General features: G+C 45.8%; 1 protein-coding gene and 1 long non-coding RNA gene across 2 annotated transcripts in view; one reads left to right on the forward strand and one right to left on the reverse strand.

Annotated features, from left to right (window-relative positions):
- The window catches only part of TNN (tenascin N), an 85,258-nt gene that overhangs the window by 14,494 nt on the left and 43,473 nt on the right, over nucleotides 1-27,291 (forward strand). The window contains exons 4-9 of the mRNA XM_055582734.1: nucleotides 739-1,002; nucleotides 5,489-5,674; nucleotides 6,973-7,062; nucleotides 17,753-18,016; nucleotides 22,875-23,138; nucleotides 26,151-26,414. Of these exons, the coding sequence (XP_055438709.1) occupies nucleotides 739-1,002; nucleotides 5,489-5,674; nucleotides 6,973-7,062; nucleotides 17,753-18,016; nucleotides 22,875-23,138; nucleotides 26,151-26,414 (1,332 nt within the window). The remainder of the gene's footprint in view (nucleotides 1-738; nucleotides 1,003-5,488; nucleotides 5,675-6,972; nucleotides 7,063-17,752; nucleotides 18,017-22,874; nucleotides 23,139-26,150; nucleotides 26,415-27,291) is intronic.
- Nucleotides 7,641-10,960, reverse strand: LOC129653247 (uncharacterized). Its single transcript, XR_008715002.1, has 3 exons — nucleotides 10,858-10,960; nucleotides 9,518-9,717; nucleotides 7,641-7,872 (listed from the first exon to the last, which is right to left on the reverse strand). It is a non-coding gene; the product is annotated as an uncharacterized LOC129653247 (long non-coding RNA).

A 27,291-nucleotide genomic window follows, 5' to 3' on the forward strand; every position in this document is an offset into this window, starting at 1 on the left:
AAGCTTTATTCAGTGGTCAAAGAATGGAGAAGAGGGAACTAAGTGCACAGGTCAACTTCTGGCCCACCTAGCAAGAGAGATTTAATTTTGAAGAGTAAAAACAAAGGAAGGAGGAGTGAGGTTAATGATGGGGAGCTGTGTACATTAGTCTACCTGAGAAGGAACAGTGCTTTTTCAAAGGAGTGGGGTGCCACTCTCTTTTTATCATTTTTTTGACTCCTAATGTCCCAGTCAAGGCTGCTGGTAGGCATGTCCTTTAATATGCCACTATAGAAATTCAGGGTAGAGTGAGACTCAGGGTCTGTTGGAGGTCATATTCACCATCTTGGTCCCAGCTGGTTCTCTCTCCCTCTCTTTCTCTCTCTCTTTTTTTTTGTACCTTTTTTTCTCATCTCTGGACTGTTTAAAGATTAATGTTAACTTCTGCTAAAGGCATAGGTTGAAAGGTTTTGAACTAAGACTTGGAGCATCACTGGCAACATAGGGGGTCAATATTAACTTCTAACTAGATAGTAACTTCCGGGGGTCCACCATGGTGCCTTACCCAGGCTGTGTATCCTCCACACCCACCATCATAGTGTTAAGCAGTGGATTGGCCATAAAGTTCATTTGGGTTTGTCCAGGTACTATGATTTGGCCAACCCAATATAAAGTAGGTGCTCAAGGAATACGTTTTGGCTATGGATCCCCACCCCTGTTCCCTCACTGTCTCCACCCCTGTTCCTATTCTGTGTGCAGTGGTTGCCCCCCAAGGACTGCAGCTGCTCAAGAGCACGGAGGATTCCCTGCTGGTGAGCTGGGAACCCTCCAGCCAGGTGGACCACTACCTCCTCAGCTACTACCCACTGGGGAAGGAGCTCTCTGTGAAGCAGATCAAAGTGCCCAAGGAGCAGCACCGCTACGAGATCCTTGGTTTGCTGCCTGGAACCAAGTACATTGTGACCCTGCGCAACGTGAAGAAAGAGATTTTCAGCAGCCCACAGCATTTACTGGCCACCACAGGTGAGGAAGCAGCCAGGTTTCCCAGGAGAGGTCCTGCTCTATACATCTTCTTCCATTGTCCCCACAAGTACCCTTCTACTACTCAGGCCATTACTCTGGTTTGGAGTTTGTAAAACACAGCTGCTGCAATCCTAGGTTCTGAAGAAAAGTCTCCATTCTTATTCCCCTCGCGCTGCTCCTCCAAGCCAGTGATGGAGCCTACTGGATTGGGAATTACAGGCTCTTCTCCATTTCCTGAGATTGTTATTCATCAGTTGCTCAGTTGAGTCTGACTCTTAGCAACCCCATGGACTGCAGCACACCAGGCTTCCCTGTCCTTCACCATCTACCAGAGTTTGCTCAAATTCATGTCCCTTGACTTGATGATGCCATCCAACCATCTCATCCTCTGCCATCCTCTTCTCCTCCTGCCCTCAATCTTTCCCAGCATCAGGGTCTTTTCCAGTGAGTCAGCTTTTCATATCAGGTGGCCAGAGTAATGGAGCTTCAGCTTCAGCATCAGCCCTTCCAATGAATATTCAGGATTGATTTCCTTTAGGATTGACTGGTCTGATCTCCTTGCTGTCCAAGGGACTCTCAAGAGTCTTCTCTGGTTGCCCTGGCACCCATGTACAAGCAGCCATGGAGGACACCTGCATCCTCATGCCCTCACTGAGCCTCTGAACAAGGTCAAGTTCGTATGATTGGGGGTCTGCTGAGGCCACCTGTATCAGTTAGATTCATCTTAGCAGGAAAGAGAGGGAACAAATGGGGCAGCTTAGAAAGTTTAGTGAAGAGGTTATTTATAAAGGTATAGGTAGGGTTTGGATGATGAAATACTCCAGGACTAGCGTCAGTGGGGATCCACCCCAGTCTGAAGGGACAGGGGATGGAAGTTGGTACTGGGACCCAGAAAGAGCTTTAGGAGATGGCTGCCTGTTGAAGTGCCTTTGGTAGAGGAACACAGGCAGTCCACTGTGTCCTCATCAGGAGGCAGTGAAGGAGAACAATTGCCCAAACTCTCTGTCTGCCCTCTGGTCTTCTGGTGACTCTCACTGGCTGCACATGACCAGAAATCAGAGGGCCAGGGAACCCAGCTAATACATGTCATAGAGGTCATAATCTGGGATACAGAACAGGAAGGCAGATGGATCTGGAGGGACAGAATCTCTAGGGCACCACTAAATGCTACCAAGATGTTTGGAAGGACAAGCATCACTGCTTATTCTTTAGAAATTATTCATTCCTATGAAAGTACCTGAGACAGCCTAGATCTTCAAGGGTTCAAATTCATTCCTTTTCTCAGCATACTTTATTGAACATTTACTTGAACATTGCCAGGCACTGTCCTGGGCTTCCCTTGTGGCTCAACTGGTAAAGAATCTGCCTGCAATGTGGGAGACCTGGGTTTGATCCCTGGTTTGGGAAGATCCCCTGGAGAAGGGAAAGGCTACCCACTCCAGTATTCTGGCCTGGAGAATTCCATGGAGTCTAGGGTCCATAGTCCATGGGGTTGCAAAGAGTTGGACACGACTGAATGACTTGAAAAAAAACAAAAAGTCACTGTTCTAGGTATGATAAAAATGAGCTGCCTCTATTTTTCCCTAAACTCTCAAGGAAAGTCCAGGGAGATCCAGGTGGATGGGCCTTTGGAATGCAGTGTCTTTGCAGAAATATCTGGCTGCCTGTCCATTTTGGTGGTAAGAATAGAAAAGGGTAGGGGTAGCTCAGTGTTTGAAAGAGCATGAAGGACTTATCCTGTTTGGGAGGACAGTTTGTGATTGCCATCGTCAATGCCCTCTAGCCAAAGACCTCTCAGAACACCCCTGTCGTTGAACAAGTTGGGTTTATTGATTGTTGCCTCACAGGAGTGCACACAGTGAGGGACCATGGGTGTCTCAGGAAGACAGTGTTTGAGGGGTCTGGTGTAGGATTTGGGCTTGTATTAGGTGATCTGAGAGAAGAGTTAGGGAAGCAGGGATTTACTTTCGATTGCATACTGTCATGAACTGGGGATAATCCTGTGATTGGTATCTTAGTGAATCTTATCTAGAAAGAGGGCAGACTCAGTTCAGTTCAGTTCAGTTGCTCAGTCGTGTCCGACTCTTTGTGACCCCATGAATTGCAGCACGCCAGGCCTCCCTGTCCATCACCAACTCCTGGAGTTCACTCAAACTCAGACTAGAGGGCAGACTAGAGGGAGGCTAAAACTGTCATTGGTTTAAAAAAAAAGGGAGGGGCAACAGTCACTCATATTAGTCAGGAGGGAGGATATTTAGTCATTTTTGTGATTTGGGCAATGTTTGGTTCATGTTTTGCCTGTGTGCAGACATGATCTTGGAATGGTCTTGTTTCATCTTAATTTGCTGCTGATGTCCTGTGAAATTGTATTTATTTATTTAGGCTGCTCCTGGTCTTGGTTGTGGCACTAAGGATCTTCGTTGTGGCATGCATGTGGGATCTAGTTTCCTGACAAGGGATGGAACCTGGGTCCCAGCATTGGGAGCACAGAGTTTTACCCACTGAACCACCAGGGAAGTCCCTGTGAAATTGCGTATGTTCAATGGGAGAACACAGAGGCCCACCTGTGAGAGTCAAGCCAGCCCCCTGCTGTTGGGCTGCTTTTCTCTTTCTGTTTTTGTCTGACTGCCCCTGTCTTCAGCCAGGACAGTGCCCACAGTCTCTCAATGAAGAGCAGAGACATCAGTTCTGAAAGTCTTAGCAATCCCTCCTGGTTTCTTGCCCTGGGGACTTGTAAAATCCTGCAAAGACGACTAATCCTGCAAAGTCGTCTAATCTAATTCAAGTGAAACCCTTTCTGGTTTGTTCCTCTGGGGAACCTCAGCCTGAGAGACACTTATCCCCATGCTCACCTTGCGCTCTTTCATGAAGCTCCTGCTTTTTCGCTTGTGAGCCACGTGGTGGCCCTTCTGTAACCCTTGGGTCTTTTCATTATTCACCTCTTGACCTGTTGTTCCCTCAAGGAATTGCCGTCTTTGAGGGAAGAACCTGGAGGCTGGCAGGTGAAAGGCAGAGCTTGGGAGGGAGTGCTTCAGGGAAAAGGCTCCGTGAAGCTCTTTATCCATAACAGAGAGATTCAGAAACATTCAGAGCCACAGGCCTTGAGATTTCGCCCCTTGACCGATGCACAAATTCTCTGTTCTGTGTCCTTGACAAAGGGTCAGTCAGCCTGGTGGGAACACCTTCAGAACCAAGGCACAGGAGGTGAGGAGTTGGGGCAAGGCTGAGAGTCTAGGGCTTTTCTTTCCTGTTCCAAACTTCAGGCCAGGTGACACTGGCCTGGGAGGTGGCCATTGGAATTCAAAGCACTCCCAGGGACCCCAGATCCCTCTCCAACATCAGCACTCAAAAGTCCTTCCCACAGAACCACACCAGCAATCTGTTCCTCGGTAACAGGCATCATATTTTCATTTTCTTCTGAGTGGATGGGTGAACATTTAGCCATTAATACTTCGTGTGGCAGTGGTATGGTTTAGTTGCTCAGTCATGTCCAACTCTTGCAACCCCATGGACTGTAACCTGCTTAGCTCCTCTGTCCATGGAATTTCCCAGGCAAGAATACTGGAGTGGGTGTCCCATTTCCTTCTCCAGGGGATCTTCCCGACCCAGGGATTGAACTCCAGTCTCCTGCATTGCACTGGAGAAGGAAAGGGCCATCCACTCTGTATTCTTGCCTGGAAAATCCCATGGACAGAGGAGCCTGATGGGCTATAGTCCATGGGGTTGCAAAGAGTCGGACACAACTTAATGACTGAACTCCTGCATTGCAGGTGGATTCTTTACTGACTGAGCCAGCAGAGCATGAAGAACTATGCACAGTTACTTTCTTCCTTCACGGGATCAATAGGTAGAGCCGCTGAGGATATTAGGTATCTGGGAGAGGTGCTAAAATTTGGTAGAAGGTGCAGGAAGAATCCTTCAAAGGACCAAGTTAAAATTCTGCTACTTTACAGTTTTGCCTATGGGTAAATCTTACAGGAGAATTTGAGAGAAGGGGAAGCAACTGTAATCTGGGAGATGAGGAAGGAGCTGGTTGTATTACCAGTGTTGCATTCCAGGAAATTTGAAATATATTTCCCAAACTCTACATGGCCTTGAGAGTCTTGTCATGGGGCTGCGTCTCTGAAGAGCTGAAGAGCGAATGTTCGGTTCAGAGCAGTGTAACTGCCCCCAACGCCGAGCGTGTTGATGGCTGGCCTCGGAGTTGAGGTTCGGGGCTTGGCCATGGCAATGTGGACGGGGAGGGTTGCTTGGCATCTGATGGGCTGGGATAGGGAAGAAGTTTTCCTGGAAGACAGTCTGTCCTCCATGGACAGTGTGAAAACCAACAGTTACGTGTTAGGACACATTTTAAGGACATGTCCTGGGGCTGCAGCCTGCATTCAGAGTGTCCAGAATGAGAGCTGACCTGGTAGCCAACGGCCTGTTACAGACAGGAGCCCTGGTCTTCACCGCTTTCTCTTGCCCTCCCTGACCCCTGCACTAGATCTCGCTGTGCCTGGCACTGCCTGGGTGACGGATGAGACGGAGAATTCCCTTGACGTGGAATGGGAGAACCCCCTGACCGAGGTGGACTACTACAAGTTGCAGTATGGCCCCCTGACAGGGCAGGAGGTGGCCGAGGTCACCGTGCCCAAGAGCGGTGACCCTAAGAGCCGATATGACATCACGGGTAAGAGCCAGCACTGGGGATGCGAGATGCTTGGTGTGGATGCTGAGGTGGGGACTGTGTGAGCAGTGGGGACCAGTAGCTACAGCACTCAGCTGTGCACAGAGGATTCTGAGGCCTCGAGAATCACCTGAACCCTGACTCCGGGAGCTCACAGAGGTCAGCCCACTCTGAGGGGCCTGAAGACTCTGCTCCAGCATCCCAGGGCTGACTCCAGAATCTCGGAGCACCCGGGTAGCAGATTACACATCTGAAATGTTCTTCCAAGTCAGCTAACCCCTTGGAAGCCTCTGTGTCTCAGAGGGGATTTGATGGCAGACAGGCTTTCTTTTTGGAAGAATGGAGTGTGTGTGTATATGTGTGTGTGTGTGTGTGTGGTGTGGGAGAGAGAGAGACATTGAGAAATTGGTTGAACTTGGTTTGTTCAGCATCATATGTGGAAGGAGTTGAGCTAGGCGGCCAGAAGTGGGGCATTCCTCATCCCAGGTGACTGAGCAAACACTGGAAGACTGGAAATCAGATGGCTGCAAACACAATGGGGCCATGCAGGGCTGGGTAGTGTTTTGTGGCACCTGAGGCTTGCACAGTTTTCAGGACCCTCTTTAAGAAAAGTAACACATAAGCATGAATGCCCGCGCACATGGCCTTGGAAGGGGCTGGTGCAAGTGAGGGGCCCTGAGGCTTACCAGCTCCTTGGTACGTCCTCCTCTGGGGCTTTGTCCTGCCCTCCACCCTCTGATTTCTGTCTTGAGAGGTCATCTTAGGGTTCTCAATGTTTTGTGCCTCATACATGCTACCATTTGCCTGCATTTTGTCACCAAAGTCTGAATTTTTGTGCCACAAGGAACAAGCATTCAGGTGGCTGCTACAGAGAAACAACAAAAATTAAGAACAAAAAAGAAACAGAAAAGGCCAAGTAAAGTGAAGACAAAAGAGAAAATAAAGAGGAAGAAGTTAAGTGAATGATTACAATGGGAAGGAAAGAAACTTTTGAGGGGAAATGATTGTCAGGAGCAGAAAAACATTTGGGCTATAAATACAATTGGGAGATGTGTGCTTAATGGCCCAAGGAAGAAACCAGAGCCTCATCAGATTCATCTCATCCATTCTGGCCCGTAAGCTCCTCAGTGATGCCTCATGTTCCACTGGTCCTGCAGCTCTTTAGCTGCCTTAGGTAGACTGTAGTCTTGAGGGGAGACGCACAGCCTCACCCCTCGCCCTGCCGAATCCCCGGAAGAGCAGTGCTGGGGCTCCAGGGTCCAGAGCCTGTACTCAACCCGGCACTGGCTGCTTGTTTCCAGGTCTGCAGCCGGGGACGGAATATAAGATCACAGTCATCCCCATGAGGGGAGACCTCGAGGGCAAGCCGATTCTTCTGAATGGCAGGACAGGTAAGAACCACGTGGAGGCACTGTGAATGCATCCCATGCTCGCATTCTGCTATATTCTTGGCTGACTCCTCTTTGGATAAAAACTCTGTACTTCTGTGTATAGAGACAGCCAGTCTCTCTGTGTACTGACGTTTCTGGCGGAGGGGCGCGGGGCAGGAGAGGGGAAGCAAACTTCTTCTATCTCACATTTTTCTTGCTGTTGAAAATCTCCACCTGGCTCTTGGAGTCAAGGGGATAGGCTATTTCCAACACCTTTCTGCTTATTTTAATAGCTTCAATCACTGACTTCTTTCCAAGGCATTTATTATCTTGGACTTAGGCACACAGCTCCACAGTACCCAAGACAGGTGATTTATAACTTTTTGCTTGTCATTTCGGTGTTTTTTCATGACAAACACACTCAGGGAGTTTGCTTTAAAATGTCAAGAGATATTAAAGACTTTCGCAGGGGAGTAGCAATAGATTTAGCATCTGTGGATTAAGAAAATATATGATGACAAATGTTGCTATGAATCAGTAATATTTGACAGTAAGTTTGTAATTTATTAATCAGAAAAGAATTTGAAATCATGGTAGTTTTATATGCAAGATGTCCTATGTAATTTTTAGTTTTTAGACAGTGCTTGAGCCCGTATTGAATTGTGAGCCTCGTGCAAACACTCTGTGCTCCTGCCAAGTCACGTTGGGAGGCTGTGAGCTTGATGCCGCTGGGTAAAGGCTAATCCTTGGAGCCGGCAAAGAAGGGATATTTGAATTTGGAGACTTTCTTGAAAAGTTTTGTAGTTCTTTTCAATTCAGTCCTGGCAGTAGCTGGTTGGGGTGGTGAGAATGAGAGTGAGATGGTGCAAGAATTGAATTCACCGTTTCAGTTGCCTAACAGATTGCATAGCTGGGATGTGAAGGAATTATATAGTTGGACAATCACAAAGAATAAAAAATACATTAATTTTTTAACCATACAGAGTATACTGTGCAGCCTGCATGAACGGTGGACTAGTGAGTCACCATCAGTGAGTTGGAAAATGGCAGGTCTTTCCTTGCTTCTAGAGGCTTTTTCTTTAGCTGTGAATTAATTGAGAGCTTACCATGCCCCAGGCATTATACTAACTGTGCACTGCTCATGAATTATCTCATTTAGTTCTGATTATGATCCTGTGTGGTAGGTCTTATTATTATGTCTAAGTCACATATGAGACAGCTGAGGCTTAGAGAAATTAAGCTTAAGATTGCCCAGCTTGGAAGTGACAGGGCTGGGTCTGGAACCCCGGATGTCCACTTTGGTGGATGCAAAACTAAAAGGGCACCTACATTTATTTCCCTGTTCATTGTGAAATTGAAAGTTTCTGTCATTCAGTTGTGTCTTTTGTGACCCCATGGACTGTAGCCCACCAGGCTCCTCTGTCCGTGGAATTCTCCAGACATGAATACTGGAGTGGGCTGTCCTTCCCTTCCCCAAGGGATCTTCATGACCCAGAGATTGAACCTGGTTCTCCGGCACTGCAGGCAGATTCTCTATCGTCTGAGCCACCAGGGAATTTCTGGTTAATTTTCATACTCTTTACTCCCTGACTAAAAAAATTCTGTGACTTCTCATTGTCTTGGGTAAGATAGAGTCCTTTTATCTTGGCTTTTGTGGGCCCATCCAACCTGGGCCACTGTCGTGCTCAGAATTTCCCACCAGGAAGCCTTCCTGCAACTGGACTCTTCTTGGGGTTCCCTAACACAGAAGACTTCTCTCTACCTCGTGGGTTTGTTCGTGTTGTTACCCCTGCCTGGAAAATTCTCTACTGTTATCTCTAGCTGTCAATTAAGTCAGTTCAACGAGCATTAATTGCCGAGTATCATTGGGTCCTAGAGACATGGTTCCTTTAGATATATAGATGACGAGCCCTGGTCCCTGCCCTTCAAGGGCTCACAGCAGTAACATCACACATCCCTCCAGGGTCAGCCCCTACACTGGCCGCTCCACTGAGGCCTTCTAGGACCATGTTAAATGGCAACCATCTTTGCCCCTGAATTTCTAGAGCATTTAATTACAAATGGCCTTGAATTGCCAATTAAACTTTCAAGTGTATTATCCTAGCTAGAACATGAGTGTTCAATAAATATTTTTATTGCTTATTATATTCTAAAAGCAGGATGGGATATTTTATTGGATTGCAAATAAATTTGTATTATGTACCTTATTAAGATGACCAAAAAAGACACAATTATTTCTAAGGTCAGGAAACACTCTCACACCTGGCTAGACTGTTAGTTAATGTAAGAGGGAGGGGAAGAATCTCTCTTTTCTCCAGATGTTTTGCATTCCATGCGATGGAAAAACACACTGGAATATAAGAATGGCATATGCCTGTACAGGGTGGAGCTGGCACAGTTCAGATATTTTTCATTTAACGAATCACTCAGCGGAACTCAGACCATGGAAGAGAAAGTGTCGACTGAAAAATCTTACCCTGTTAACATGCTCAAAGTGCAGTGAAAAGCACCTCTAAAAACCTCAGGACCAGGTCAGCTTCTGGAGAAGCACACGTCAGCCAGGCCAGTGTCTCCAGGGAGAAGTGTTCCCAAACTTCCCCATCAGACCCTCACAGCTGCATCACATCAGATGACCAGAGAGGCAGGCCCCTCAGACCAGGAGAGGTGACGCTCCATCTGTAACATGGAAAGTTGGACTGCATGAGTTTCAAATTCCTTCTCTTACTTTTTTATGTTTATGATTTTGTAATAACGTCTGTAATTCATGCCTTTCCATAGTGAGTCTGAAACAAAGGACCCCTTGCTTTTTCATAATCTCACGTGTTCCCAGGCACATTAGAACATACAGTCTAGCGTATTCACTTGTTAACACTTTTCTCAGAACTTTTCCCTTGAGACTATGCTATGAAATAAGTTTTGGCAACTCTTACTATCCTTTTCACTTGTCATTGCTTCCCAAACACAGTGCTTCATTTGAAATGGCCCAGCCCCTAAAACTTTCCTTCTCTGGCTCCTTTTTGTTTCAAGATGAGCTCCCGTATCATTCAGAACTCCTGTCTCTCACAGCCACCTCACACCTATACCTTGTAGCTGAAAAATAATGAGAATCTCTAGCCTTTGAGGCCCCACTGTGTTCTAGGTACCGAGGGGCTTCATGAACATTATCTTTGGTCCTTCTACTAACATTGCAAGCATTGTTATTCCCATTTTACAGATGAGAATGTTGAGGCCTACAAAGTTTAGGAGATTCAGAGTAAAGTAGTGAATGACATTTGAGTTTAGGGTTGCTTTCCAGAAGCAAAGTTAGAGGAGGACAGCATGAAGATGGATTGATCTCTGTGAGCACATTCTCTACATATGATATCTTTTGAATAATTTTATTGCCACAATGAACAGCAGTGGAGGAGACCTGAGAAAACATAGCTACTATAGTTCTGTACTGAAGAGGTACTATACATATCTCTTCAGTGAACTCACCTTCAGAACAGTGGTGTAGGCCCTGTCCCTGTCCCTGCCCTCAAGCCCATGTCTCCATAGATTTTAGGCCCTGACTGTGCCATTTTCCACATGCCAGCTGGGTGGCTCACATGCAGCTGTTGTGAATGGAGAAGGCTGTCCCTAAGCCTGTGGCCATGGGTTGGAGTGTGGACCTGTGCTGTTGAGGGTATCAGCATAGACCCAGGATAGCTGTAACCCTACCCAACCGTGTGGGGGAATCTTGTCATAAAGCAGCAAAACCTGTCCTTGCGTGCTAGAACTCCTTACTAGCCTTTTCTGTATCCCCAGTTTTGTAGATCTCTCTGAAATGGGGCTCACCTTTATTTGAGTGTGTGTGTGCTAAGTCACTTCAGTCGTGTCCGACTCTTTGCGACCCTGTGGACCACAGCCTGCCAAGCTCCTCTGTCCATGGGCTTCTCCAGGCAAGAATACTGGAATGGGTTGCCATGTTCTCCTCCAGGGGATCTTCTCAACCTAGGAATCGAACCCACATCTCTTATGTTTCCTGCACTGGCAGGCAGGTTCTTTACCATTGGCGCCACCTAATACATGCACTCAAAAGTGAATCTCTCCTATCAAGCCTCATAACTCTTGTCTTAGATGTCTCTCACCTCCCATGGCCCCGAGAAAGTTCCCACCAGGGCTGCTAGTGTCCAGCAGGTGGGAGATTGCAGCCTGAGGAGGAAGCTGGGGCCAGGGCAGGAGGGCCCATCTCCCAGTTGAGCCGCGGCTGTGACTCATCTCAGATTTGGCCAGCTGCAGCAGGCTACTAAAAGGCTTTGTTCCATGGAAAAGACTGTTTATGATCCCCATATTCGTTCTTGGCAGAGAGGGAGGTCTTGGTCCTGCTAAGCTGGCCCCTTCCAGTGACGTAGTGCATTGTGGGGGGTCCTATCACTGAGGCTTTCCTCCTACATCTGTATCTTGGCATCCGATTCCCATCCTGAAATTTATCAAGGAGAGGAGCAGCTCATTAAAGAGCCTCTTAAACACTTAAGTTGTTGTTGCTGTTAGGGAGTTGAGAGAAAGGGGGCGGGGAGTCCCGAGTTCCAGGCTAGCCCGGCCTCTCACTGACTTTATGAGTTTGGAGAAGTCACATGTCCTCTCTGAGCGAGGTCTCTGTAACTCTGACATGCTATGATTCTATTTTGCCTCCTACCTTCTCACTCTTCATAGCCGAGATGGCTTTTTCCTGGTTCTTCTCTGTTCCTGGGGGTGCTGGGACTGTTGGGAGGAGGAGGAGGAGCCTCAGGGCTGTGTGTCAAAATAAGGTCTTGTGCCAGAAATCTGTACTTCCCTGGATCGGTTCCCATAAACCTTGGTGGTAGCTTAGCCCTGTTCACCCAAGTGGGACAGAGGCAGTCTAACACGTCTCTTTAGGACTGTCCTTAATCCACAGGCAGTGATGGAAAGACAATATTCAGTTTCTTTTTCTTTCTATTTTTTTTAGAAGAAGATTTCCTTTATCTTTCTTTCTTTTTTTTTTTTGACTTATCATAATTTTATTATATGTAAAGGCAAGCCTGCCCTCATTACTGTTTATGTTAAAAAACATTTTATCAGAGTATAGTTGCTTTACAATGTTGTATTAGTTTCTGCTGTATAGCACAGTGAATCAGTTATATATATGCAAAATGGTACAGATGAACCTATTTGCAAAGCAGAAATAGAGACACAGTCGTTGAGAACAAGTGTATGGACGCCAAGCGGGAAAAGAAGAGGTGGGATGAATTGGGAGATTGGGATTGACATGTATAATATACATGACTATGTATAAAATAGTAAACTAGCGAGAATCTCCTTGATGCTCTGTGGTTATCTAGATAGAAAGGAAATCCAAAAATGAGGGGATATATGGAAACATTCAGTTTCTTCTTTGAGGGTCATTCTCTAATCTTTCTGATCTGTTTCCCAGATATTAGAGTATTGTAGTGGCTGCCACAGAGATAAATTGGTGTGTAATCCTAGAGGTAGCCCCTTGTCTCATGATTATTCCTTATGTGCTTTTTTTTTCTCTAATAAGAGGTGTGTTACATAAGCTCACTTTTTGCAAATGACCTGTAAAACTATAATGTGTTGAAAAAGCCAGGTGCCATTGATTGACCACATACTACATGCCAGGTGCTTTTTATATATTATTCTATCAAACTTGATTATACAAACATAAGGCTTCCTCCATCCAACCATGTGGATATGATGGATCTTGACAGGGCTGCACACGCAGGCAGCCCTCTCCCTACAACGCCGTGGGCCTGGGCTGAGGGTCCTGGCAGCTATAGTGACAAGTACTGATCCGGGGCAGGGGGAGGTGGTGAGAGGCCTGGGGGTTATACAGATGTGGGAGAGGATGGGGGCCAGGGACTTCAAGAGGCAGGACTCTCTGGGTGTTCCCCATCCTCACTTTGCCAGTCAAAGTGTCCCCACTCCCAGTTTAGCACTGATTTCCCCAAAGTGACATATCACCATTGGAGGCTCTCTTCATATCCTCCCTGACATGTGCAGAATCATGCTTTGCACAGAAAGGGGCAATGGGGTGAGGAGGAAGCCCTCTCCCTCAGGGTACACACTTTCTCCTGAGCATCCTCGTAGAGCCTGCTTGAGCCTCCAGAGGCCCAGGACTAGGCTCTTCTGGTGTCTGTGTTCTGAACGCACTGCCCTTTCATCCCAAGAGACCCACTTTGCCAGTGGGTGTGAGATACACCCAGCCCCAGTCTCCCAGAGGTGACAGCCTGGGACCATGTCCTCTTTCTAGTTGCCCCTCCAAGTTCCAATCCACCAGTGCTGCTGGATTTCAGGTCGCAAGAAATTTTCAGATCATATTTTATTTTATTTGCAACTGATTATTATCATTTTAGCAGTGGGCTTCCCTAGTGGCTCAGATGGTAAAGAATCTGCCTGCAGTATGGGAAACCCGGGTTTGATTCCTGGGTTGGAAAGATCCCCTGGAGAAGGGACTGGCAACCCACTCCAGTATTCTTGCCTGGAGAATCCCATGGACAGAGGAGCCTGGTGGGCTATGGTCCATGGGGTTGTAAAGAGTTGGACATGACTGAGCGACTAACACTTTCACTTTTTTTGCATTCTTAGTAGTAGTCATAGTTCTGTAAGAAGAGGCTGATGGGGGCCTTTCCTGGTGGTCCAGCAGTTAAGAATCGGTCTTGCAATGCCAGGGACATGGGTTCAATCCCTGGTGGGGGAACTAAGACTTCACTTGCCTCAGAGCAACTGAGCCTGCGTGTGCAATGATTGAACCTGTGCCACAACTAGAGAGTCTGCCTGAAATGCTGCATAACACAATGAAGGTCCTGTGTGCTACAACCAAGGCTGGATGCAGCTAAACAAATAAATACTAAAAGAAGAAGAAGAAGTAGAGGCCAATGGTAGTGGTATAAGGTGGAAATTTGTAGTCTTAGGTAGATGGGACTGGATTCAAATCTTGACTCTACCAGTTACCAGTTAATAAGTCCAAAAGCAAACCTTTGGTTCCATTCCTCTCCTCGACCTCTTCTGGAGACTCTACCCTCCCTCGTATCTCCCCATCTCTTGTGTTTCCTGCCTAGAGAGGTTCCTTTAGCATTTGTTGTAATACCAGTACCAAAGATCTCCCCATCTCTGTAAATGTCGCCACTTGCTGCAAATTGCTCAAGACCCAAACCAAGTCATTATAGTCATGTCAGATTCCCGAGCGGACTCTGGCAGCTCTGTCTTTCAGTCTCCCCAGTCCTCTTTCATCTGCCACAGTTGTCCATGTTCCTGTCATCTCACACATTAACTGTTGTAGTGGCCTCCTAGGGGACTCCGCTCTTGACCTGCGATAGTCTGTACTCTCTCCAGCAGCCAGAGGGATCCTTTTATAACATGTCAGATCATACTATTCTTTGAGCCACCGCCCCCCTCTGCCACCCCCAGAAGCTTCTCATCTCATTCTGTGCAAAAGCCAAGTTGTTACAATGACTTTTAAAGGCATCCCCTTGCCTCCTTAGCCTCACTTTCAGCCACTCAACCCCCTCTCCTACTCTGTCCTGATGCCCTGGCCTACTGCTGTTCCCCGAATACATGGAGCAGGGCCTTTGAACTCGCTGCTACCTTTGCCTGAAGTGAGGTCTCCCAGATTGTCCATGGCCCGATGCCTCATTTCACTTTGCTCTTTGCTCAGATATTACCTTCTCACTGGCCTTCCTTCTAAAATCCCAAGCATCTTTCTTCTCTCACTTTCTAATTCCTTTACCTTGCCCTATTGGGCTTCCTAACACTATCTCCACTTGTTCATTGTTTGGCTCTTCCAAGAGAAAGTAAGCTCCCTGGTCGAGGGTCTTTATTCTCTTCATTGCTTATATTAGTTCACCAGGGCTGCTATAACCAAGTACCAAAACCTGGGTGGCTTAAAACAAATTGAGTGTCTCTCGATTGTGGAGGCTGGAAGTTCTGAAATCAAGGTGTCAGCAGGGCCACATTTTCTCCAACAGCTCAAGGGGAGGATCCTTTCTTGTCCCTTCCAGCCTCTGGGGTTTGTTGGCAATCTTTGTTTTGTTTTGTTTTTTAGCTTTTTTGTTTGTATTGGAGTACAGTCTATCAACAATATTGTGATAGTTTCAGGTGGACAACAAGGGGACTCAGTCGTACACATACATGTATCCATTCTCCCCCGAACTCTCTTCCCATTCAGGCTGCCACATAACATTGAGCAGAGTTCCCTGTGCTATACAGTAGGTCCTTGTTGGTTATCCATTTTAAATATAGCAGTGTGTACATGTCCATATCAAACTCCCTAACTATCCCTTCTCCCCATCCTCCCCTCTGGCAACCATAAGTTTGCTCTCTAAGTCTGGGAATCTGTTTTTGTTTTGTAAATAAGTTCATTTGTATCATGGCTTTTTACGATTCCATTATATAAGGGATATCATATGATATTTCTCTTTCTCTGACTTACTGAGAAGTCATTCTCTAGGTTCAGCCATGTTGCTGCAAATAGCATTATTTCATTCTTTTTACTGGCTGAGTAGTGTTCCATTGCGTGTGTGTATATGGATACATACTAATATATATCTTCTTTACCCGTTCCTCCATTGATGGACCTTTAGGCTGCTTCTGTGTCTTGGCTCTTGTGAACAGAGCTGCAGCGAACACTGGGGTGCCCATTCACATGCCTGTCTCCTCCTTGAGGGCCTTCATCTTGTCTTCCATTTGAATGTGTCTGTGTCCAAATTTCCCCCTTTTATAAGGATCGGTTCCACCACCATAAAGACCTCATTTTAACCCTATATCTCTAGACCTCTAAATGAAGTCACATTTTGAGGTGCTGGGGTTTAGTACTTAGATTTATCTTTTTGGTAAGGGGACACAATTTAACTCATACCACTGCTGAGTCTCTGGCTCCAAGTAGACACTCAATGATTGTTTAAAGAAGGAATCAGGATCTACCATTTACTGTCTGTGTAGTTTGGGCAATTTATCTAATCTCTCTGAGTCTTGCATATAATTAGTGATCTCAAAATGGTAACCATTATTAATTTGCAAACTAGTACATGGAGAACCTGGTAAATGCCTTATGTTGTTACTATGAGGTCTGATAAAGTCATGAATTAAAAGCACCTGGCACTTAGTATGTGGTTAATAAATGGCAGTTGATTTATTAAATAAAATATGCACTGTTGGTGATAGAATGTATTTCATTTCCTTGCACACAAAACACAGCCACTGTGCTCAAGAAAAGCGCACTGATGTCAAAGAACACAGCTATGTAAAGTTGTAGCTTCTCTGCTGGAAAATCCTTGGCTAAGAGAACTAGAGCAGGATGAGGAAGAAGAAAAATGCTCAGCTTTCCCTTCTGTGTGTCTTCACCCAGAAGGATACCAGTCTATATGTAAGGCGGGGTCTTGGGGCAAGCATCTTTATCAGTGACCTTGATGGGTGCACTCAGATGAATCACTTATTAAGTTTGCAAATGGTAAGAACCTGGAAAGGAAAGTGGGCATCTTGGATGAAAGACTACATTATAAATGGAATCTGTAAGATAAAATATAATGAGGATAAATGGTGGACATGTATGATATGCAAAAATTGGGAAGATGTGGTTTAATGTGGAGATCCTCAACATTTGATGTACATCAGAATCACCTGTGCAGTTTTGTGTATCTGTTTTTTAAATAGAGATGTGAGGGCATATCTCAGACCTTCTGAAGTAGACCCTCTGGTGGTGGTACTTAGTAGGTGTCCTTGGTTGACAAAGGTTGAAAACCCCTGGGGTAACTGGGACAAGTATGAAGAAAAGAGGAATTTTCTGAGGCTCTGGGCTGAGGCTGTTATTGAGGGGTAACGTGTCTGTGACATTTTGTTCTGGGTTAGTCCTTCTAGAATATGAAGTCTACATGAAGAGGGATTTTTGACTGTCCTGTTAATCGGCAATTCCTGAGAGCCATTACATTCCATGGCATGGAATGGATGCTCAGTGAATTGTTGAATAAATGAACTGAGTTCTGGGAATTTTTCTATGAAAAGGGAAAGACAAGAACACATCTAGATGTAAATGCCAATTCTAGAAACTAAGTGGGAAGTTGGTAATATAAGTTTATAATACAATATAATAGATTTTAATTTACAAGTGCATAAATTAGAGAGGTGAAGCTGTTTTGATTAGGGGAGAAGTAGGAAGAGACCAGGCCTCCCTGGTGACTCAGATGGTAAAGAATCCACCTACAATGCTGGAGACCCTGAGTTGGGAAGATCCCCTGAAGGAGGGCATGGCAACCCTCTCCAGTATTCTTGCCTGGAGAATCCCCATGGACAGAGGAGCCTGGCGGGCTACAGTCTATGGGGTCACAAAGAGTCGGATATGACTGAGTGACTAAGTACAGCACAGTATAGGAAGAGACCATCCACCTGCTGAATGGTCCCTGGGAAGAGGAATTAGATGTATTCTCCATGCCCACCAAGGGTAGACATCCTTGAAGGAGTAGCCACTTCAAGCGGCCACACTTGGAAGAGCTTTCTCTAATGTGTTCAGCAGTCTGAAAATGGATATCCATCAGGAAGACTTTTCTCAGCTTAGGGTTCAAGCAGAGGCCAGTTGTCCCCTGTCATAGATGACGGAGAGTCTTGCATTGCACAGACTATGGAACCAGGTCATCCAGAAGAATGCAATCTTGAAACATTTGTAACCTTGACCAGCCAAAGGTCTTCTCTAATTTTTCTTTCTTGTGTTATGTTTATGAAGAAATTGATAGTCCAACCAATGTGGTCACCGACCGAGTGACTGAAGACACAGTGGAGGTCTCCTGGGAGCCAGTCCGGGCAGTCATTGATAAGTACATGGTGCGCTACATCTCCGCTGACGGGGAGACCAAGGACACGGCGGTGCCCAGGGAGCAGAACAGCACTGTCCTGACAGGCCTGAGGCCGGGGGAGGCCTATGAAGTCTACGTGTGGGCTGAGAGGGGCAACCAGGGGAGCAAGAAGGCGGACACCACGGCCCTCACAGGTAACAGGAGAAGGGGAGTCGTCTCTCATTCTTATTCTCTCCCATCTCTAAATAAACAGACTTCCTCACGGCAGGGAGAAGATTGATTCTTGAATTAGGAGACCAAATCCCACCTAACACCAGCTCTTTTGTTTGCATGTGTGGGGCAGGGGGTTGCCAAAGCAATTTTAAATTTCTTAATTATGAATTTTTCCCCTTTTTAACCTCAAGCAAAAGAGACCATCCTTTTAATTTGAATCAGAAGTGGGTTGAAATTCCACATGCGACTCCCTAGAGCAGAGGAACACTTTCTAATTTTCATTTTTTTTTTGGATATGAAAACTCAAAACATTTGGCTGACAGTGAATTTGAATGCTTATCTCAGCTTGCAGTGACGCACAGGCACTGTGTGTGTACTTGGGAGCTGTCTTTCAGACCATGAAAATGGTTTGCCTCCTGAGTCAACATTTACCAAATGTACCAATTCTAACTTTATGCTTTCTGAAACTATAAGGGCTCCCTCACTCCATCCCGTCATTCTGCTCAGCTGGGGCCTGCAGGTGTCCTGAGGCTGTGTGGGAATGTATATCCCAGACATTCCTTCTGCTTAAACCCTCCTCTGGCATCGACTTTGAATTCAGAGAAGCCTAATCCTGGAGTCCACTGACATCCCACACTCATGACAGGAATCCTAGAAAAGTATTCACCTATTGATAGACTTCTGTTTTGGACAGTCTCTTAGTGTCAAGATGCTCAGAGAAGCTGATAATCAGTTAGGAATATGGTTTCAGAAGCTTGACTATCCAAGTTTTAATCTCAGCTCTACCATTTATTAGCCGAGAGATTTGGGGCAACTTATTTCACTTCCGTCCCTCAGATTCTTGTCTCTTAGATGGGGCATGTGACTCTCTGCATCATTGGGTTAGTGTGAGGATCACATGAATTAATCCATGTAAGTACCTGACATAGAGGAGGTGGTGGTGTAGTTGCTAAGTTGTATCCAACTCTGGGACCACAGGGACTGTAGCCCTCCAGGCTCTTCTGTCCATGGGATTCTCCAGGCAAGAATCATGGAATGGGTTGCCATTTCCTTCTCCTGACCTAGGAATTGAACCCAGGTCTCCTGCATTGCAGGCAGATTCTTTACCAACTGAGCTACAAGGGAAGTCCCTACCTGACATAGAGAGTGCTACATAAATCATAGTCGTGCTTATTTCTTGAAATGTGTCTTAGTCTGCTTGGGCTGCTATAGCAAAACACCATGGGCTGGTTGGCTTAAACAACAGAACCTTATTTCCTACAGTTCTGGAGCCTGGAAATTCCCATGATCTGGGTGCCAGATGATTCATTTATTGGTGAGGGCTCTCTTCTCGACTTACAGATGCTTCCTTCATCTTTACATGCTGGAGAGGGGAGGTTCTGGTCTCCTGTTTTTCTCAGAGAGACATTAATCCCACCATGGGAGCCCCATCCTTATGATCTCATCTAAAGCTCATTCCCTCCCAAGGGTCCCTCCTCCAAATACCATCAAATGAGGGGTTAGATCTTCGACATATACATTTTGAAAAGACACAAACATTCAGTGCACAGAAATGTTAATCCGCATTTGACCTGGAAGCATTTCATGGTCCATAGCCTCCTGAGGCTACATGGTCTTTGTCTCCTCCAGGGGAAGAAGCAGCTGGCAGTAAGGGTGGTGAGATCTAGATTTGTTTAAAGTCAGGGTCAGAAAACCTTCTACAGAAGGCCAGAGAGTAAATATTTTCAGCTTTGGGGACCACACAGTCTCTGGTGGTCTACTCCACTCTGCCACTGAAATGAGAAAACAGCCATAGATAGTATGTAAATGAACTGGCATGACTGTGTTCTAATAACACTTGATTTATGTAATTAGGCAGTGGGTCAGATTTGGCCGATGGACTGACCGTAGATTACCAGATCCTGGGTTATATTACACGTGGCCTTCCATTTACCAGGATTTTGGGTGTTGTGAATAGAACACGTGGGTCAACCTTTTAAGAAAACATTTATTTATTATTTATTTTTGACGGTGCTGGATCTTCCTTGCTGTGCACGGGTTTTCCCTAGTTGTGGCGAGTGGCGCTAGAGGGGCTACTCTGGTTGTGGTTGCACGGGCTCCTCGTTGAGGTGGCCTCTCTGGTTGAGCAGCACAGGCTCTAGGCTCGTGGGCTCAAGTCGTTGTGGTGCACGGGCTTCATTTCCCTGTAGCATGTGGGAGCTTCCCGGACCAAGGACTGAACCCATGTCCCCTGCGTTGGCAGGTGATTCTTAACCACTGGACCACCAGGGAAGTCCCTGGGTCAACCTTTTTAAGACAGTGAAAGTTGTAATAAAGAAGAGGTTTCCCTGCTCACAGGTGAGGGCGGTGTGAATAAGTACCACAGATTAGAGGAGCTACTGGTGCGGTGCTGCCGGGGGTGTCAGTCATGGAGCCGGGCTCTGGGGATACAGAGGTAGAAGACACAGTTTGTGCTCATACGTTGCTCACAGTCCTCTGGGAAGAGAAGACAAGTGAAAAAGATAAAGTGCAGTGACTTATGTTGTGTTAGCATAACCCTGGAACTATGGGAGTCTGAAAAAAGGTAGGGGTGAGAGGAGTCATGGCAGCCCACAGGCGGAGGTGACGCCTGAAGAGTCTAGAAGGATGGGCGGCTGTTAGCAGTGGGAGCAGCCCATGCAGAGAAGGACAGGGAGGCCTGGAGCGCTGCAACCCATGGGGTCGCAAAGAGCCAGACACGACTGAGCGACTGAACAGCCAAGGTATGGGAATATGACGGGCTGGTTTTCATGGCTTAACATCAGCTTATCTTGGTAATGTTATCTTTAGTGGTGTTTATGGTGGGTGGGTCAGTGTGAGGGGTGGAGTGTGGAAAGATGAGGCTGGGATGGAGAAGGCAGCTCCGAATCCCAGAATAAATTGTCCTTTCATGTCAGCTGTTGGTGGTACATTCCGAGCTCCTGTGCTCCTTCTGGCATGTTCTCCCTTGTCTGTGTATCACACCGAGCTGGCCTGGCCACATTGGCAAGTTATGGTGTACAGGTCTGAAATAAAGCTGTTGTCACAGAAAGCTCAGCCTTTCAAGGAAGTGGTTTTTGAAACAGGAGAGTAAAGGCATGCTAATCATTACACCCGATTCCTTAGATTTTTGACTTTTTAAGGGTTTACGTTTTGAGGAGAAAGTGATATTTCATACCTTAAGTGACATTCGTAATAGCAAAGAGCTCATATTTAAGATTTACTATGCAATATCTCATTTACCATTCATCTTAAACAGAGGTAGGTACTGATATTTCCTTCTTTGTAGAGACAAGGAGACCAAGACTTAAGTTGTACAGTTTGTTCTAAGTTGGCAACCAGGAACTAGTGGAACCCAGGTTTCAACTCAGTTTAACTGCATAGAAACTCAGACAAGTAGGATTATTTTTATCCACCTAGACATCAAATACATTCACTTTAAAAGTCTCCCAGTTCTCTGGCCTCAGACATAATGTTTTATATGGAAAGAACTGACAGCTTCTACTTATTGGATATTTTTCTTCCAAAAGAAAATATTAGATCTGATGCAAAGATTTATTGAAGTGTAACTGCTTTCCAGTATAAGGAGTCAGGAACTAAAAGAGCACATTATGTAAATCCAGGGTAATGGAGAAATGTGTATATGAAGACAAAATCTTTTTATCCAAAGGCAACTTGTAGAGAAAAGTTTATAGAGTTGAGACTCAATATAGGCTTTGTCTGTAAACCTTACTTTTCATTAAACGCAAATGGCTCATTCTTGGAAATTTCAGACCACTTGCTTAATTAAACCCTTAAGTTATCCCAAGTATTGGCATATAACACACTCTGAAATTTGTTGAGGTCGCCATTTTGGTTGTTTGTGTGCTGGCCTTTGACAAATTAGTGAGTTCGCGAATGGTACACTTTTTCATCTCTTAAAGAAATTGACAGCCCCCAGAACCTGGTGACCGAGCAGGTGACGGAGAACATGGCCACCGTCTCCTGGGCCCCGGTGCAGGCCATCATCGACAGGTACCTGGTGCGCTACACCTCTGCTGATGGAGACACCAGGGAGGTTCCGGTGGGGAAGGAGCAGAGCAGCACCGTCCTGACGGGCCTGAGGCCAGGCGTGGAGTACACGGTCCATGTGTGGGCCCAGAAGGGGGACCGGGAGAGCAGGAAGGCCGACACCAAGGCCCCGACAGGTAATAAGAGAAAGATGGTCAATGGAGATTGAAGTTTGAGGGTGTGGATTTGGGTGTGCATGGTGACAAAAGATGTGTCTTGAGTTGAGAGACTTTGCAAAGCAGAGACTGAAAGCTCAAATGAGACAGTGAGTTCTAGTGGTGATCTCATCGTGCTGCCCTTCCTGATGTGACAGCTACTCATGGAGCCACTCAGCCGCCTAGAAGGCAGAAGGGAAGCTGTGCAGTGGCTGTGTTTTTAGCAGACTCAGTCAAGATACTGATAGGATCTGGTCATTGCAATGATTATGATAGTACTTCTATAACGATTGCTTGGGAAGTAGTCCTTGAAAGAATGGTAAATTAGATATCCCAAAATCATGCCAGATACTTAATGGATTGTTTTGATGTGCCATAATGTTGCTAAGAAGACATTGTTCCTCCCACATTTTAGAGAGTTGGAAGCTAAAGAAGTATGTCAGCTTTATAATGAAGAGTCCTTTGATGTGGAGAACCAGGGGTTACTTTCTCCCTTGACTCCCACCAGGGAATCTGGGATGGGAAAGCCATTGTCTTGTGCTAAGAGGGCTCTAGGAGATAAAAATCTCTGTGATGGGGTGATGGGTATCTCTTATGTTGCTTCAAGGCTTAGTCTTTCCCAAATGTTTTCTTAAAGAAATCGACAGCCCCCAAAACCTGGTGACCGAGCAGGTGACGGAGAACACGGCCACCGTCTCCTGGGCGCCAGTGCAGGCCGTCATCGACAGGTACCTGGTGAGCTACACCTCTGCTGACGGAGACACCAGGGAGGTTCCGGTGGGGAAGGAGCAGAGCAGCACCGTCCTGACGGGCCTGAGGCCGGGCGTGGAGTACACAGTCCACGTGTGGGCCCAGAAGGGGGACCGGGAGAGCAGGAAGGCCGACACCAAGGCCCCGACAGGTAATGGAGCACGTATTGGTACTATGTCACTGCTAAACTCGTGGTCTGTCTAGGTTGGTTTTCCTTCTCTCACCTTAACAGAAAGAGAGGCTTAAGGATGAGCAGGCTGTATCCTTGCGTAGGAAATTGTGTACCCCTTTCTTCCATGGTGTGGCTTCTCTTAGAATGTGTAGCTTGTCCTGTTTGATTAAAGACCAAAGTTTAGGCTTTCAACACTGACGTTCCTGCTCACGGTCATTTGTCTATCTGTGCACCTGCTTTGTTGTTTACACCTAAAACCTTCCCCTTCATAAGGGATAAATATAAAGAAAGCACAAGTAATGACCGTGCTGAGGGATGGGCTGATCCGAAACCAAATTTCTTCCTTCCTCACCAGTTTAAAGCCTTTCCACAGTGCTTATTTTTGTTTCTGCCCTTTGGATGAACATTTTTGGAAGAAATGATGGTGTTTTATTGGTTCAGAATAAGCAAATGTCTAAGTCACTTTAAGCCCCCAATATGTTTCATCTTAATAATTAAGATATCTACATCCAAGTAATTGTACATACTTTATTGAAAGTTAAACCTGCTCTTCTTCACCAGCTTGGGCCATTCGTGGGCGGACTGCCTGCCACGGAAGTGGGTGTGCTTGGCTTCTCTTATATTTCTCTTCTGTTCTTCAAGCACTGTTCTTCCAGAGTGCTAGCTAGACTTTCTGACCCATTAATGTTTTGTGTGTGGGAGTTCAGGGGTCAGCAGGAGGAGAGGTGAGAGATCTCACTTGACAGTAACAGTCACAGCTGGCTTGAGTCTGTCAATGGTGCCCAACAAGGATTAAAACCAACTTTTCCTTCATGGAACACTTCCTTGGGTTCTTCAGAGACAGCTCATCTGTCCTCTTCCCTCAACTCTTTCACAGGAGTGATCTTGTGGGCACCTGTACCTCTATTACTGGTCTCCCACTCCTCTTCCTCTGCTCACACATCTGGGGGTGCCCACCACTGCCCTTCTGGTGGGGTCTCTTCACCCCTCTGGGTGATTCCCTTCCATAGCTTCTAAAGTAACCCCAGGTGGGCTATCCTTGCCTTGGTCCACATCTGGTCCATGTGGAACACACATGCACCCTTTGTCCACGCAGCCAGATATATTTTTTTTTTTTTCTTTTCCCAACGTTGCAGCGTCTCCTTTCTCTGCAGCAAGGCAACCAGCAGTTTTTTCACATCTCAGATATTTTATGCACAGGTCAGACACCAGCCCATGGTGTTCCCTAAGCTTTGGTCATGTTTTCTCAACCTGGGCACTGTTGATAATTCTTTGTTGCAGGGGTCTGTCTTGTACACTGTAGCATGTTTAGGAGCATCTCTGACCTGTACCCATTTGGGGCCAGGAGCCTCCCTATCCCACACTGAACTGATCTCACCCCTGGTTGAGAACTTTTGCTCTAGAGTATACCTGTGCAGGTCAGCAAGGGATCCTATTGCAACTGTTTACTCGAGGCTTGGCCCTCACCCATGGGACTCTCCGTGTAACTCTTTTCAAAGAAATCCACTCTGTAAGTCCCACCTCTTTGTGCTCTCCAACCTCATTCATAGTCTGTAGTTGGTTGATCAATCAAAGGCCACAAAACTGTTGTACCCACCTTGGCTTTGGGCCCTCAGGTTGGAATGTAGATACTTATGTTCTTGGGGTCAGGCCTAAGCCGAGATAAGGATGGTCCCACTTGAACATATGATTGTAAGTCTATGATAAGACCTTAGGGTAATGGCTTTTGCAATCAACTATAGGCATATCTCCAAGATATTGTGTTTGTTTCCACATTACTGCAATAAAGTGAACATCACAATAAAGAAAGTCACATGAATTTCTTGTTTGCCAGTGCATATAAAAGTTACATTTACACTGTGCTGTAGTCTATGAAATGTAAATAGCATAATGCCTAAAAAATGTATATACTTTAATTAAAAATACTTTTTTGCTAAAAATGCTCATCATTATGTGAACCTTCAGCAAATTGTAGTACCATTGAAGCTCACTCACCACAGATCACCAAAACCAATATAATAAGAATGAAAAAGTTTGAAATATTATGAGCATTACCAAAATGTGGTGCAAAGACATAGAGTGAGAAAATGCTGTTGGCAAATGCAAAATGGTGCCAATAACTTGCTGTGTGCAGGATTGCCACAGACTTTTGATTTGTGAAAAGTGTAATATCTATGATGCACAATAGAGAGAAGCACAATAAAACTAGGTATGCCTGTATGTGGAACAGAGAAGTGCTCTTATTCTCTTGGTGAATACATTTTTGAATACATTATCTATGTGCAGTATGGAGAAATATAATCTTGTACATTTGTAAAATGTCAACAAACTGCTATCATTTAAAATAGCTTGTGGTCACTGGACATGCACTCTGTGCCAGAAACTGTTATAAAGGGCATGTTATTAAGTCCTATGATACCCAACTCTACAGAATATGTACTCATGTTATCTCCCTATGCCTTTTTTTCCCCATAAACACTGATAACCATATTATAGTCAAGACCCCTTTCTACATGACGTTTGTTGGTCTTGGTTTTCAGAGCTACCCTGGAGAGATGTACAATAACTATTGAACACCCCCGTTTTACAGATGCAGAGAAGTGAAGTGAATTGCCCAGGGTCACAAAGCAAGTTAATAATTTATGAGATTAGATGCATGCATGGACCAGTAGGGCTCAAAGGTACATGAGACCATACAACCTGAAGGCAAGATTTACAGATCAAGAAACTGAGGTCCAGCCAGAGACAGCTGGGTTGTCCAGGGCCACGGCTCTCCTGACTCCGGGTCTACTGCTCATTCTGCTGTTCTGTACTTCCTCCTTGAAAATCCTCAAGTCTGGATGTATAAAGAGATCTATGTCCATGAAACAGCTGAAACCTGACATATGAGATAGGAAAATTATGAGAATAGGAAACTACCCCACCCCAAGCAACGTGGCCACAAGATTTCACTCTGTGAATAGTGTTTATTGATCAGCATCTTCCTTTCAGACATTGACAGCCCCCAAAACCTGGTGACTGAGCAGGTGACGGAGAACACGGCCACCGTCTCCTGGGCCCCAGTGCAGGCCGTCATCGACAGGTACCTGGTGCGCTATACCTCTGCTGATGGAGACACCAGGGAGGTTCCGGTGGGGAAGGAGCAGACCAGCACCGTCCTGACGGGTCTGAGGCCGGGCGTGGAGTACACGGTCCACGTGTGGGCCCAGAAGGGGGACCGGGAGAGCAGGAAGGCTGACACCAAGGCCCCGACAGGTAAGGGAGCACTGCTGTTTAGAAATGGAAGCCCTGACGTGCTAAAGTCAATGGCTGGTCAAGTTTTGTGTTCCTGAGCTGACAGTGGCAGAATTGATGATTTCTGGAAGCCCAGGAGGGTAGACTTCTGCCAAACCACATACCATCCCTCACTTCCTTTTTACACATTACATCAAAATAAGGGGCTCACATTTGGCCTCATACTTTTATCTTGCAAAGATAAATGGTGATTGGTTTTATCTATCCACTGTCCCTCCAACTGTGAATTTACTTTGTGATCAATCATTAAATATTTCTTCTTGAAAGAAAGAAGCCACATGTTAGGATCTGTGAGGTAAGTACCTTAGGAAAATGACTTGCGCTGCGATCTCTTCGGAACAAGGAAGTCTTATTGCTTTCTTAGTGGAGAAATTCTCTTTTGATTGCTGTGTACTCCATTCTGAGGATCCTAAGATTGCACTTTTAAATAGTAACGGTTCATAATTTTTAACGCTCTTTCATCTCTGTTTCTCATTTTTTAAGAACAGACTTATTGAGTTATAATTTACATACTATAAAGTCCACTTTTTATAGTGTGTGTGATTCAGTGGTTTTTAGTATATACAGAATTGAGCAGCCATCATCACTGTCTAATTCAGAATATTTTCATCACTCCTAAAACAAACCCCAGACATTAGCAGTTGTTCCCCAGCACTGCTTCCTCCAGCCTTAGGAAGCTACATACTTTCTGTCTGTAGAGAGTTCGTTATTCTGGACATTTCATATAAATAGATTCATAGAATATGTGGCCCTTTGTGGCTGACTTCATTCACTAAGCATAATATTTTCAAGGTTCATCCATGTTGTAGCTTGTGTCCATACATTTTATTGCCGAATA

This window comes from Bubalus kerabau, chromosome 5 (assembly GCF_029407905.1).
Source record: "Bubalus kerabau isolate K-KA32 ecotype Philippines breed swamp buffalo chromosome 5, PCC_UOA_SB_1v2, whole genome shotgun sequence".
NCBI classification, from domain to species: Eukaryota; Metazoa; Chordata; class Mammalia; order Artiodactyla; family Bovidae; genus Bubalus; species Bubalus kerabau.